General features: G+C 33.8%; 1 protein-coding gene across 1 annotated transcript; it reads right to left on the minus strand.

Annotated features, from left to right (window-relative positions):
- Positions 1–679: 679 nt before the first annotated feature.
- On the minus strand, positions 680–4,127 carry LOC129902589 (NAC domain-containing protein 17-like). Its single transcript, XM_055977916.1, has 3 exons — positions 3,688–4,127; positions 1,428–2,627; positions 680–1,141 (listed from the first exon to the last, which is right to left on the minus strand). Exons 1-3 carry the CDS (start codon positions 3,920–3,922, stop codon positions 774–776), a joined length of 1,803 nt encoding a protein of 600 aa, XP_055833891.1. The 5' UTR covers positions 3,923–4,127; the 3' UTR covers positions 680–773.
- Between the last annotated feature and the right edge of the window lie 10,354 nt (positions 4,128–14,481).

The following is a 14,481-nucleotide window of genomic DNA, read 5'->3' on the forward strand; positions in this document are numbered from 1 at the left end:
TGCATATTCTTTGAGACCCCCAACTCCAGCGACTCAAACATTCCAACTACAACTAAACACTTCGAGCAATGTATCATGTAGTCCATTGACACAATTGAATGTAATATGTGCCTGCTAAATGTAAATCTCTCCCTAAACAACGAAGGGGTTGGCGAATGGTACGCACCCTCTACCTTCAACCCTAAGTTTGTAGGTTCGAGTCATCAAGGGAGGAAAAGGGAAAAAAGTATGGAAGCTCCCAAGGATGGGTAACATATGCCTGGGGGGGGGGGGAATCTACTCAAGCAAGTTTTACAAAGTAAAAAGGCATGTGTTTACCGCGAATATACAAGCTACGCATAATCAAAACAAGTAAACATCAATCATAAACAAAAAATCAATTTCTTCCCCAAGACAGTAGCTCGAGCATTAGACATTCTTACCAAAACAGATCAGCACCAGATAATACTTGTGCCTGTTTTACGAGGATAATATTCATGAGGTAAAAACATAAAAAACAAAGAGAAACCGGAGATATATGTCAATTTTTATGACACAACCCACCAATTTATATGCGTAGTTATCTTCATATCTCAATTTGATGTCTTTGTTTCAGGGGTTTCTTTGGTCTAAAGCCAGGGTTGGAGGGAATGTAAGGGGAGGAAAATTGAGATAATCATACATCAAGTATGATCTGCAATTATTTGTAAGATATGTGCTAAGCTTTTCATTGATTCTGGCAAGAAGCCAGATGATAAATAGCAAAAGAAAACTCTACATGTTTATGAGGATATTTATGTCCCCACGATCTTAGCAGAAGCTCCTATTAGCACCCACAAGATTGCACAAAGTGCTCCAAGTAAAGAAATACAATATAATCCATATTTAGCTTTGCCCGAAATACTTGAAGTTGCAGAGGTATTACCTGCAGCAACATTCATGTTCCCGACATTTAATTTCATTCTACTAAAGCTAGACATACGCTCAAAGGCCCTGTTAACTACTAGAGCACTTTCAGCAGCTGAAGCAGGAGTTGTGGGTATAGAATCCACGAAAGCCCACAAATTAGAGGAGAGCCACGACTGCGTACCATCATCCTTTTTGGCTAGATTATGATTAGCGCCCATAGGATGATTTGCCATATCATTATCATATACCACACCTAAACATTGCCAAAATTTGCTAAAGTTAGAAATAAAATCTAACACCAATATTAACAGCAGAAGAGCTCTTGAAGCTTGGCTCAAACTCCCCCATTTCCACTTGGGCAAAAGAGTTCTTGCCATACTGAAGATGACATGGCTATTCAATACCATCCATCTGTTCAAGAGCTCCACTAAGTCAGATAACATAGACAATGTTGTTTATACAAATCTGAGAAGCGTGACAATATTATGGCATTAGCCAAGCAAAACTGGCAGCATTGCTATACGGAATTCTTTGAATACCTGAAGATGCTTGATGAACAACTGATTCTTCTCCTTCAATGGGGTTAAAGACATCGAATCTTTCATCATGCATCCAAAATTGATTGTTTATCTGATTTTCATGATTCAAGCGCATCTGCTGGTTGTTCACCATGTCATTCTGGAAAGTGTTCATGTATGTAGTGGAATCAGGGTATGTAATCCCATTCACACAGTTGTTCAAGTTCGGTTCAGCAATTTGCCCCACCGTTGGCGTCCCCACATTATCAAGAAGCGAAGGTGCATCATGATACAGATCGAACTCTGTTAAGCCATCAAAGTCATCAAACTGCAGGGTCTCCAGGTTTCCAGCAGGTTTGTCAAAGACTTGACCATTTGATGTTTGATGATCAAAGTTTTGAGTGCTTGGTTCGGGAACAAGAAGGTCATCCATCTCCAGAAAATCTTCCAAGAAATCCTCTTCCACCATGTATGGTGGCTTTTCACAATTCACAGGAGCGGATGAGACCTCTGGTGCCTCGTGCAAATGTAACGGTGATGTGCCTGACTCTGTCAGGTCAAAGCTTGCCCTCGCAGCGACAGCACAATGATTGTATATATTAACTTCCCTCGAAGACTGATCTAGCAAGGTACTTTGAGTATCTTCCTCTTGTACAAACTGTGCCAATTCAAAATAGTTATCTACAGTAAAAGGCTCAAGAAGAACAGGCTCATCTGCAATTCGGTTCAGCAGTTCCTCAAGTGCATCATCACTAGCAGGAACTACATTAATGTGTTTTGCGGAATTCTCTTGCCGTTTCGGGCTCTCCTGCTGTACAGAGACTTTGGGATTCAGGCACTCATCATCAACCCAGTCCTCTTCTCTAAAAGGTGCACCATATTGCTCACCATTCTTGGGGCCAGGCCCACTCTTCTTGAAGACCTTGTAAAGTGCATAGTAGTCCTGTGCATTCTGGCATCTCTTCAGCTCTTCTTCATCCATGGTGTACTCATGCATAACCCAATCTGTTCGTTCACCTACTGGTGCTCTCCCTTTATAAAAGACCAGCGTCTTCTTGACTCCAACAGCACGAGAGTTGCATGTAATAATACGATCTTTTCCAGTAGCTTTCCAATACCCATGCTTTGATGCCCTGTTTGACCGTGCTCCATTGGGGTATTTTCGATCTCTGGGACTAAAGAAGAACCACTGCCTGTCCCCAGTTTTTAACTTAGACAAATCTGCAATTCAAATCGCAAAAGAATTAGATAAATCTGCAATTCCAATTCGCAAAAGAAACAGTCAGTTAAAAATTGAAAAGATTCAAGCATGGTCATAAGTCTATCAACCCAAATATGACTATCAATCAGCACCAATTAACATCAGACACTAGAAGAGAGTAAAATATCATTTGACACCTCAAGTCAGGAAGCAGGTCAAGAGAGCAGAAGGCCATCAAACAAAAAGAAACATGAGGGAATTTAGAATGCAATAGCTATACATGGAACATGATCATTTCCGCTGACATTGAAGAACCATAAATACGCTTAAATGCATGTTATGGTTACGCTTAAATGCATGTTAAGTACTGATAATGATAATTCCTCTCTGATCTTCCATAAATAAACTACCAAGAGCTTAAGAATGTCTTAGATCTCCATTCTTATTTCTCCACGCAAACATCAATCACAATATACACAGAAACAAGTATGACTCAAAATAGAACCTAGATACCTCACCCACCCCCCAAAAAAAAACTCAGGTACAGTAACAGAAAAGCCTTGGAAACTCAGAACTATGCCAAAAGCACATTTTGTGACGAAGCTAGTTCCCCCAAACAAATATTTAACAAATAAACAAACACAAAAATCACAATAACCTAACAAAAAACTAGGAAATTCAACTATACAACAAGCTTACTTCCACTTCATAGAACGATGACACTAATATTCCTTCTAAATATATACGAATACATAAGAAAGCGCATATGATCCATTGACCAGTACAACCCTTATCCATAGAGAGAATTCAATAAAGCAAAATGGCAACTTTCAATCCAAACAACAAAGTCAACACACAAATACTCCAGAAAAAAACCAATCCAGCAACCCGATAAATCACAATCCTCAAAAGCAAAAGCAAAAAATCAAATCAGTACAAAAAAAACACTTCACAGACCAAACCCCTACAAAACCCCAGCTACCCAGATGATCAAATCAAGTCAAAGACCCAAAAAACACATCAAAATCTCTTCTTCTTTTTAAAATCAAAAACTCAATAACAAAATCCAAGAATTCATACCAGGCAAATCCTCTGGCTCCCACTTGTACACATCAGTCTCAGCGATTGCATCAAGCAAAATCCGGCGCCGACAGATCTTCCTCTTCAAGTAGTACAGAACAAGCTCCTCATCTGTGGGGTGGAACCTAAACCCAGGTGGGAAAACACTATTTTCTCCAAAACACTCCGAAACCTTAATCTCTTTACAAGGCGATGATGATGATGATGGTGCTGATGAATCCATCAAAAGCTTCATTTTTTTTTCAAATCCACAAAATAATCTGAACACCCACTTCAACAATCAACAAAAATCTCCCCTTAATCTATGAATCTGAAGCTGTAATTATAGAGAAAAAAAGTGTAAATTCGAAACCCTAGCAGACAAAATTGATAAGGGAACTCTTAAGATTTTGGGAGAATGACCCTAAGAGTCGTTTGGTCAAATAAGAAATTGCCAAGAGAAAAGAGGAAGAAATACCCCGCGGTTTTGTGGGGTTGAGGTGAAGGATCAGAATCTGGTGTGACTAAGCTCAGTGACTTTTGAGTGGGGCTTCTTGAATTGAATTGGTATGAAAAGGTTCAAATATGTTATTGAACCTTTTGAAAAGGTTCAAATAGTTAGGGGTAAAATGTACCTTGTTTGTTATAATATTATTCAAATATATTTTTATTTATTAATGTATAAGCTTTTCAATATGTGGGCATTTTTCACAAGAAAAAAGAGTTAAATTTATCTTTGAATGGTGTGAAATGATTTATATTTATCTATGAATTTTAAAGGAGGAGGTCATTATTTTTGAAGCAACAATATCGTCTTTTTTAACATATAGAATCTTCAACGGGAATGTTTTTATCTCCAAAGCTCAAAGGAGAGAGAGATCGTATGAATTAATGATTTTTATGTAATATGTTTGTGTGTTCTTTATGGGAGTGTCATCAGGGTGAAGTAGTTATCGTGTGACCTGATTTTTCAAATGGTATTTTCGAGAATGGAGAGAATTAATTGTTATGACAATGATAGATTTAACATGATAATGCATGGTGATTGTGAAAAATGAAATTTGTATAATTTCGCAAAATTTAGAAACAAATTTAGACTATTTCATATCGTTCAGAAACAAATTTAATTTTTTTATTGTAAAAAAACTCACGTGTTGAAAAGCTTCTACTGTGTAAATAAATGTATAGTTAGGCCAATATTTCTACTAGTATATAGAAGGGAGCTGGCTGTTGTCTTGCCAGCTTATTGACTTAGCCTCTTCTTTGTACTCCCTCTTTTCATTTTTAGTTCCTTACTCTTATTATTAATTAGTTGTCATTTTTCTATTATGTTTTTCAAGAAATTATATTTAATAAATTCAAAGGGTAATATAATAAAATTACTTTTCTATTTATAATTTCTTAAGAATTGTGCAAAGTTAAAAGTGGACAAGTAAAGATGGACGGAGGGAGTACTTCTAATGTTTTTATAATGATTTAAGTATTTTCATGTTTTGTAGTATATTTTTTTGGTTTTGTTTTTACATGTAACTACCGAAAAGTCACTATATGCATGGTTCCCATTGGTAGCTAATTAAAACGCCTCTCGACAATTTACAGATTTTACTCCTTAAATACAGAAGTTATTTAAAAAGTTAAAAATAAAACTAATAAAAATTATTTATTATTATTTTTTAGAAATTTGGATTTTAATTTATTTGTCTCTTTTTAATATGCTATATATTTTTAAATTACATAAAAAGTATTGTGCATCACAATAACAATTTAAAAAGAACAGTAAAATTAGAAGAACATCATTAACGTCTTTTAAATTATTGTCTAAAATACTATTTATATTAAACAAAATTGAAAAACACTTATTGGGATAGAAAAAGCTACACATACAAGCACCTCTTGGTTGACGTATTTGCTTCTTGCTGAGAGCATTTATGTAATTTCTGTATTTTTCCTAATTTAATTTATTTATTTATTTTAAGTCTTTTGAATATTTGAAAATTACGTAATTTTTTTATTTATAAATCATGTTAATTAATAACTTAAAATATTTAAATTTTAAAAGCTTAAAAAAATAATTAACCCTTAAAATTTTACCCGTGCCAGATAAAATGAGACAGAAGAAGTAACATATATTATTTGAAAATAACATAAAAAGCACTATAAATTATAATAATTAACAACTTGAAATATTTGAAAGACATATCAAAATTTAGTTGATTTTATTTGAGAATGACATCAAAATCACTATAAATCACAATAATTAACAACTTGAAATATTTGAAAGACATATCAAAATTTAGTTGATTTTATTTGAGAATGACATCAAAATCACTATAAATCACAATAATTAACAACTTAAAATATTTGGAAAGATATATCAAAATTTAGTTGACTCTTTAAATTTTATCCGTGCAACGTAAATTGGACATATAGAGTAATATATATTATTTAAAAACTATGTAAAAAAATCAAAATTTGAATGATTCTCCAAATTCCAATTGTATTACATAAATTAAGATTAAAAAAAGCAACATGTATTGCACGGGCTCCCATGTCTAGTTATAATAATAAGAACGTATTTTACCTGTTGCGATCCGAATTCGAGTGTGATGGCACTCATCTCAACCCACCGAGATAAATCACCCTAATATCCAACGGAAAGTAGATGCGGAAGAAAAAAAATGAATCAAAATTTAACTTAACCGAAAACACGTAAAATAAACTCAAAATCCCTAAGATTGGTTGTCAAATGTACAAGCAACTAATACAATACCGAAGTACAAAAGAAAATATAGTCACAATGTCTTTATCTCTAGAATAGGACTAAAACGTATTAAGGAGTAAGAGGTATCCGCTAGATGGATGGAACAGCTACCTCAACACTCGAGATGATAACCTCAGACGTGGTAGAGAACGCTAAGAGATCAAGCAGGTCTGGGCTCACAACCTACACAAGTATAGAAGCAAGGGGTGAGTACCAAACAACATGGTACTCAGCAAGTGGATAACTAAAACTAAGTTAAGCTCGATAGATACAAGTACTCCTGTCATCCCAACTGAACCTCTTCAACTACAGCCTGCATAAAACCAGCCCAACTCTACACTCTACACAATAATAACAATACAGTCTACGAATATTCATCGATAGTCTTATCAAGTAAATCATATCAAGTCAAATTCAACATATACAGAGCAATAAGTGGTAAACACGAATTCACAAACATCAACAAAATTCGATGCAATGCAATGAGATGATGCATGTTTATCCTATCGGTACACATCTGCTTAATTACAGTTTGGAACTCATGGGGTACATTTCTGTCCATGTTACCTGCCACGGAGCGTGTGGCCCATCCCCTCAATATACATATCCTGTCACGAAGCGTGTGGCCCGACCCCTTTGTTTTATAATACCTGCCATGGAGCGTGTGATCCAACCCCTTTGTTTCATAATACCTGCCACGGAGTGTGTGGCCCGACCCCTTTATTTCATATCATTTTCAATCTCAACACAGTATGTCAGAACCAATGCAATCAATTCATGTTCATATGATTCACGATAATAACATGACAACAACAATAATTTTTTTTATCTCACATCAACATAGTCATTTCACATGTTCAAACTAAACTCATAATCACAATATATCAATTCCACTAATACATGTCATTAGATCACCATTTTATACCCCTCATCTCCATTTTAAGGCCAATCATACAGTCAATAACCCAGTCCAATTCTCATTACTCTCCAGTATACATAACACGAAAATACAAGCATCTACAAGCTTAAACTGAGGTTTAGAAATTCACTTGCCTCAATTAAATTGAATAATCACTTTAAAACTTGAGCCTTTCGTAACACTTTCGAATGATCAAAATCTGTTCAAATACATAATTTTCATAAGAATACGAATTCAATGACACCCATATTGTTATATTTATTTTCGGATAAAAAATTGTGTTAAAAAGTCATCCCGAGTCATTGAAGTCAAATCTGAAATTTTCTTTCCGATTATGTTCACTCGTGATAAAATAAACCCACATGTCAAATTTCAGCTAAAACGGATCGTTATTCGACCCCCAAATCAAGATTTTATGTGAAGAACTCTAGGGTTATATTTTCTTATTTCAGCGTTATTTCTCCACCAATATACCCTAAAAATATGTTCATAATCACATAAAAATTTAATGAAAAGGATGAGAGTAATTACCTTGACGCTTTGGAATGAAAATCCTTATTTTTCTCTTTTCCTTTATTTTTCTTTTCTCCTTTCTTTTCTTTCTTCCTTCGTATTTTTTTTTCAACTTCTGCGTTCGTCGATGTTCTCCTTTTTTTTTTCTTTCTCAAACTAATTATGTATTAAAATTTACAAACCCTACTAACCTATTTTAATAAATATAAGAAAAGTGGTATAGGGTATTAAATAAATTAACACTTTAGCCCACCAATTAAATTAATTCTCTAAAATTATCTCTCAACTAATTAATCGAAGTTATCGAAAAGTCCAAAATTTTCAACTTTAATTTACAAAAAGGGTCTTCTATGAAAGAAGGAAGACTCGTTCTCAAAATTACCTAACGGGTCATTACATTGCCTCTATTATTAAAGGATGACAAAGTTAAATATTTTCACAAAATTTAATGATATATTTAAATTTTTTCCTTTGAACTTTTAGAGAATGAAAATTTGTCTTTTTAAAGAAAAAAATTATTTAGTCATGAGAAAATTCTACAACATTTTTATAAAGCTGGTGAGCAAACTGATTTTGAAAATTTGTGGTTTGAATTCTTGTGTACCTTGAAAACTAAAGTAAATGGTTGTCTTTTGTGGGCAAATTCATGTATCCAAAGTGTCAATTTTTGCTTCTTTTGTTTTTTCGATTCACGATGGGGTAACACTATATATTGACCAAAGATGATAATCAAATACTCTATTCGTGTTTTTCTTTTATTACGCGTTTTTAAAAAAGATATTTAAAATTGCTTTCAATTTTTAAACCCTTGCTATTATTAAAATCTTCCTCAAAGGGCATCAAGAAAATTGATTTTTTTATATTAACGGAATATAATTTTTCAGCGATAGAAAACTCAATTGAATCTTTTATTGACACCTAGTTACAACCCCTTCACTTCCCTTCTTCATGAGATTTTTTATTTATTAATTAATTTATTTTTTGCAAATTTGAATAGGTCTAGTTCTTTCCATTTCCTATATTCACTGATTTTTATTTTATTAAGCTTAATAAATTCTCAAATTTACAAATAAAATATTCCAATGACTTGTCTAAATTTTAAACATTGCACTTTAATATGACTACTATGCATTAAACATCTCAAACTTTACAAGTAATCGACCAAGTCTAAGAAATAAAATAATTATACTGCGTGGAATATTAGAGAGAGATCAGAAATTGATATTATAATTATTTAATCATGAACAATAAGATATCGTTTAATGAAACTTTAGGTAATGATCAACGTTTTATTCATTTGATAGATCTAATTGAGGGCATAAGAGAAAGAAAATAAAATGAAAAATGACTAGCTATGACAACAGTATTATCTAAGAAAAATTCTCTAAAAGCTATGTCTTGGACCATAATGAACAATTTTTATACATATAAATATGAACAAAATTAAATATTCAGTGCACAAAATATTCTGTATTCATGCAAAGTTTGAGAAAGGACTGTGTTATAGATATTCTATCCTAATACAAGCATTAGTGATTGTTTTTACGGCTTTAATTCGTAACTACATAACACAATTTTATTATTGCTCTCCCTGACTCCCCCTTCAAAAATAAGAACAATAACAACAACAAAAAATATTCAAAATAATATGAAGTTTCTTTAGTCCTCAGTGAGCAAAAATATTTTCTGTATTATCATGTATATATATTGTATCTGATTTTTCTTTTTCTTTTTTCAAATTTGAAAAAAAATATATGTAGAAACACCAAACCTAGATAGAATCTCTCTTGAATCACTCAAATCTACTAATTAATCGAGAAAATGTGGAATATTAGATATTTTATAAGACTCTTATTGACAAGTGACAACACATCATACCTCCAATTATAATCACGATTAAGTCAAACTTTATTTATTTAATGAAATACATTTGACATTTTCTTGTCAAGATTTGTAGATAATTTAAGGAAATGGTTTGTCTTTCAAAATATATGGATAAAGTTAAGTACTTATTATCCACTTTTACGTGAAAGATTCAATACATGCATAAAATTAAATGGTGAGAAATTACTCGTATCCGATATTTGCACTAAATTATATTATATTATTATGATTAAATAAAAAATAAGATTAGAATGAGTAGTAATTAACTATTCCCTCATTTTATCTTTAGTGGTTCTTTTGTTCTTGAAAATTAGTATCTCAATATTCATGATATATAAATAAAATATATATTTAATCAAGCAGGATTAAATCTTAAGACATAAAACGGGTAAAATAGTCGGACACTTCTTTTAATTACTTTCTCCATTCATTTTTATTTATCACACTTGACTAGACACACCTATTAAGAAAACAATGATTATTATGACTATTTAAGCACACTACCTATATTAATTTATGTTTAATATTAAGTGTCAAAAAATGATTTAGGGAATAAGTAATTAATATTAAAGGTAAAATATGAAGAAAAAAAATGTCTATTCTTTACATACTAAAGATGACAAGTATAAGTAAAAATTTATTTTTGAAATAGTGGATAAGTAAAAATGGACAAAGGGAGTAGTAATATTTTCTTGAGGGTGTGTAAATGAAAAACATAATAAATATTTTGAAACAGAGAAAATATAATTTAATAATAAAACCGTGTTTAAGATATATATCATGTATTTATTAAATTATATAAATATCGAGTGCGAATAATTCTTTATCAAATAAATTCATTATACTTTTCAGCCATTCCAAGCTACAATGAACCTTAACCTTCTTATATACATAAAGTCAAGTCAAACGTCAATATTTAAAGGAAGAAAAATGACAAAAACAAATATGAAGATAAAAGTTTCCAACAGCAGTAGTGCATATATGCTGGAACACTCTTTAATTTATCTAAGCGTTTAGTAAATGTCAAAAATATTTATATATCAGCATAAATTAAAAGTCATAAGTTGATGGACCTAAGTTATAATTTTGTGCAGCTTTAATTTTTTTTAATTCGATCTATGATTTTATTTCTAATATATTTTCTAATCTCTGAAACACTCTTCCTAAAACATACTAACTCTTAATTATTCGGCTATTTTATTGTTGTCATTCATTACTTACTAAATTTATATTTTTATGTATAACTTTAAGAACATTTTCAATTGAAAAGGTTTTTATTAACACCAAATACACAAATTATTTATTAGTATTTAACTTCACCATTTTTATCCAAACACATAATTAATTATTTATAATATTAGTTTCAACACCTAATTAAAAATGTACTTCAAATACTTGATGCTTATTAGCTGATTGTAACCCAAATGTGTACTTCACATTAGCTGATTGTAACCAAGAGAACTTAATTTCATGTTCAGTGACTCCAATAGAATGTATCATATATAAATGCTTGAAATGTCTAAAATTCATAACAATACAAAGCAAACAATGTAATTTACATATGGGAGGTTGTGGAAAGGATCATTAAATTGAATAGAATCCTAACTATTTTCACTTTGAGTAAACCAAAGGGGAATCACAAGAATGTGATAAGAATCACCAATTATGGCATTTGGAAATCCTGCAGAGCCTTGAGAGTTTGGTGGTGGCCTATTAACATCACCAGTTTTGGTGTTTGGCAACCCCATAGAGTTTACCATGTATGGTGGCCTGAGGCGTAATAGATGCATCACCGGTTAAGGTGCTTGGCCCTTCCAAGTAGTATCTATGGGAGGGCAGTCCGTCATACACAGTTGCATCACCATGAGATCCACCAACTCGACTCAGAACAACATTGGTGCCTGCTGATATACCTGCTCCAGGACGGTCCAGACCCGGCAACACTTCCCACAGGTCCTGCCAGCGAGCCAACAACATTTTTGTGAATCGAGCCTGCAACAGGTCCATGAAATACCAAAGGGTACATAGAATGATCATAAAAGTGGCCAGCAGTTCCACCACCTTCTAACAAGGTATTGCTTCTATCCACATGATTAACAACTCTCTGTTGTTGTGGCGGACATGGATTAGGAAAATGTGAGTGTTTCACTTCTTTGTTGTTCAACCACTCAGTTTCATCATTTTTTCTCTTTTGTACCATCCTTTGATCACCTTTCAGATTCTTCCTCAATTGAGCAATTTCTCTCTCCAAACTTAGTACTTTCCTACTGATTTGCCACTCAATGTTGTTACGTCCCAAACATTGGATGATAGATTTCAAAGTAGCCAAGTACCTCCTTTTAACTCCAATAATATCTGGAAGAACTGAATTTTGTGATCCTTTCATTTGTTCAAATCTCTGAATTTTATTCAATAATGACACTTCAGACTCATGTAGAAATGATGTCAATAGTCTCTGAGGGTTAAATCTGTCCTCAAGTCGAAAACAAAAGGTATTGCTTCAACATCTCTTCTATTATTTCAAGAATCTTTGCCATGAGAACATTTGATCTCCTGAGAGAACGAGAAACCATCTTGATGTAACTTCGGTGCAGCAAATCCTTGATATCCTCATTTTTAAATGCTTGTGGAATCCCGAAACATCCAATAAACAACAGCAAACCCCGAGCATCATTTTCCTGAGCCTTAAGTATACCTCCTTCGAAATTCAACCGCCTATACCATGCTAAAGCTGCCTGCCCTGCCTCTTCCTTCACTCCATTTTCAATCTCAACTACTCCTCCCTCGCCACCTCCCTCTCCCATTATCTTCAAGAAGCACTCCAACAGCAATACTAAAGCCCGTCTTTCCATGATCAAAGGTGAGCCCTCAACTGTTAACTTGGCAAGCTAACATGGTTAAAGTAGTTAGAATATTGTTAAAAGTAGTTAAAGGTTGTTAGTAAGTTGTTGTAGTTAGTTGAAATGTAGTTGAATGTATAAGTGTATAAATGAGGTATATGTACAAATGGAGAAAATATAAATACATATACTGATGAAAGTAACAAAATCATCAGTTCATTTTCTAAGATATTTTTCACTCCCTACTTCACCTCTCCTCCTTCTCTCTACAATTTCTCTTCTCTTCTGTACATTCTTCTTCATCTTCATTCTTGTTCTTCTTCTTCCGTCTGCTACTACTCTTTTGTTCTCTGGTTCAACTCCACTGGTGCAGTTATCATGGTATCAGAGCCTACAAGATTTGTAGGTTAGAAAAGGCGATCCAAACTCCAGTAGAAGAAGTCAACCGGCGATCTAGGCATTGAAGTTGTCAATAGAGATACATACAGCTGAAGCTATGTCAGGATCCATGGAAACTGGTGGCCCAAACTTGAATGGAGCACATGCAACTGCTGGTCCAACCAACTATGAAGCTCCGATTGTAGGTCACAATCATCCTTTGTATCTTCATCCCAACGACACTCCAGGTAGCTCTCTAATCTCCCTCCAGCTCACAGGTTCCGAGAACTATGCTGTTTGGAGTAGGTCTATGTGCATTGGACTCGTAGGTAAAGGTAAATTAGGTTTTGTGGATGGACGATTTCCTAAGTCTCAATTTGCACCAGAGCTGTTTGACATCTGGGAAAAGTGTAATGTTGTAGTTTTGTCTTGGATAATAAATGCGGTTGCACCTGGTCTGTTAAGTAGTATTGTTTATGCTGGTGATGCACACAAGGTATGGAGTGATCTGAAAGATAGATTTGAAAAAATTAATGGTGCGCATGTATTTCAACTGCACAAAAAAATACATAGTTTTACTCAAAGAACTTTGACTATTACAGAATACTACACACACCTGAGAGGATTGTGGGATGAATTTGATTCCATCATGCCATGCCCAGGGTGTTCTTGTGCTGAATCAAAAAGGTTCCAAGAACATTTTGAACACCAGAGACTGCTTGAATTTTTTATGGGACTAAATGAGTCATATTCAGCTGCCAGAGGTCAGATACTAATGCAGGACCCAATTCCTAACCTTAACAAAGCTTACTCTCTGATAGTTGATCATGAAAGCCAAAGAAACCTGGAAAGTGCATGTCATGAAGGTGTTGCCTCTAAAATGGTGGAATGTACTGCTCTATTCAGTAAAAAGGGGGGAAATGGCCTTAATCAGGGTGGTAGTTTTGGCCATCAACCAGGAGGTGATGGCAACCCAGGAAGAGGGCACTATGACAACCAATACAAGCCACAAAAATTCCAGAAGTCAACTCTTGTGTGCGAGGTCTGTGGTTACAAGGGACACTCTAAGGAACAATGTTTCAAAGTGAAAGGTTATCCAGTTGGGTGGAAGTCTAAGAAAAAGAGGGAACACTTCAATCCTAATTCATATGCCAATCAGGCTGAAGCCACTTAGTGTGGAGGTCCACAATCTGCTGGTGACATACCTACACCTACAGCTTTCTTCACACAGGATCAATACCATCAAATACTGCAGATGCTGGCCAAAGGAAGTGAAAATAGAGGAGAACACTTAGCTAAAACATGTAGTGCTTTATCTGCCTTAGTGTCTAAGTATGTAGATAGAAGCTGGATAGTTGACACTGGAGCAACAAATCATATGACTTCTAAGACTGAACTCCTAAATAACTTTCATACTGTACCACCATCTGAGAGAAGACAAGTAATGTTACCCACTGGAAATGTTGTATCAGTCTCACATATTGGTAACACACACATCCATTGGAATCAATCTATTGGCA

This window comes from Solanum dulcamara, chromosome 9 (genome assembly GCF_947179165.1).
Source record: "Solanum dulcamara chromosome 9, daSolDulc1.2, whole genome shotgun sequence".
NCBI lineage: Eukaryota > Viridiplantae > Streptophyta > Magnoliopsida > Solanales > Solanaceae > Solanum > Solanum dulcamara.

Excerpts from the sequence above, each read along its gene's own strand:
- LOC129902589 (XM_055977916.1), bottom strand. The coding sequence starts at position 3,922 with ATGAAGCTTTTGATGGATTCATCAGCACCATCATCATCATCATCGCCT. Across the intron at positions 2,628-3,687 it reads GGAGCCAGAGGATTTGCCTG|ATTTGTCTAAGTTAAAAACT; the intron begins GTATGAATTCTT and ends TTTGAATTGCAG. Across the intron at positions 1,142-1,427 it reads TGTTCATCAAGCATCTTCAG|GTGTGGTATATGATAATGAT; the intron begins GTATTCAAAGAA and ends GGCAATGTTTAG.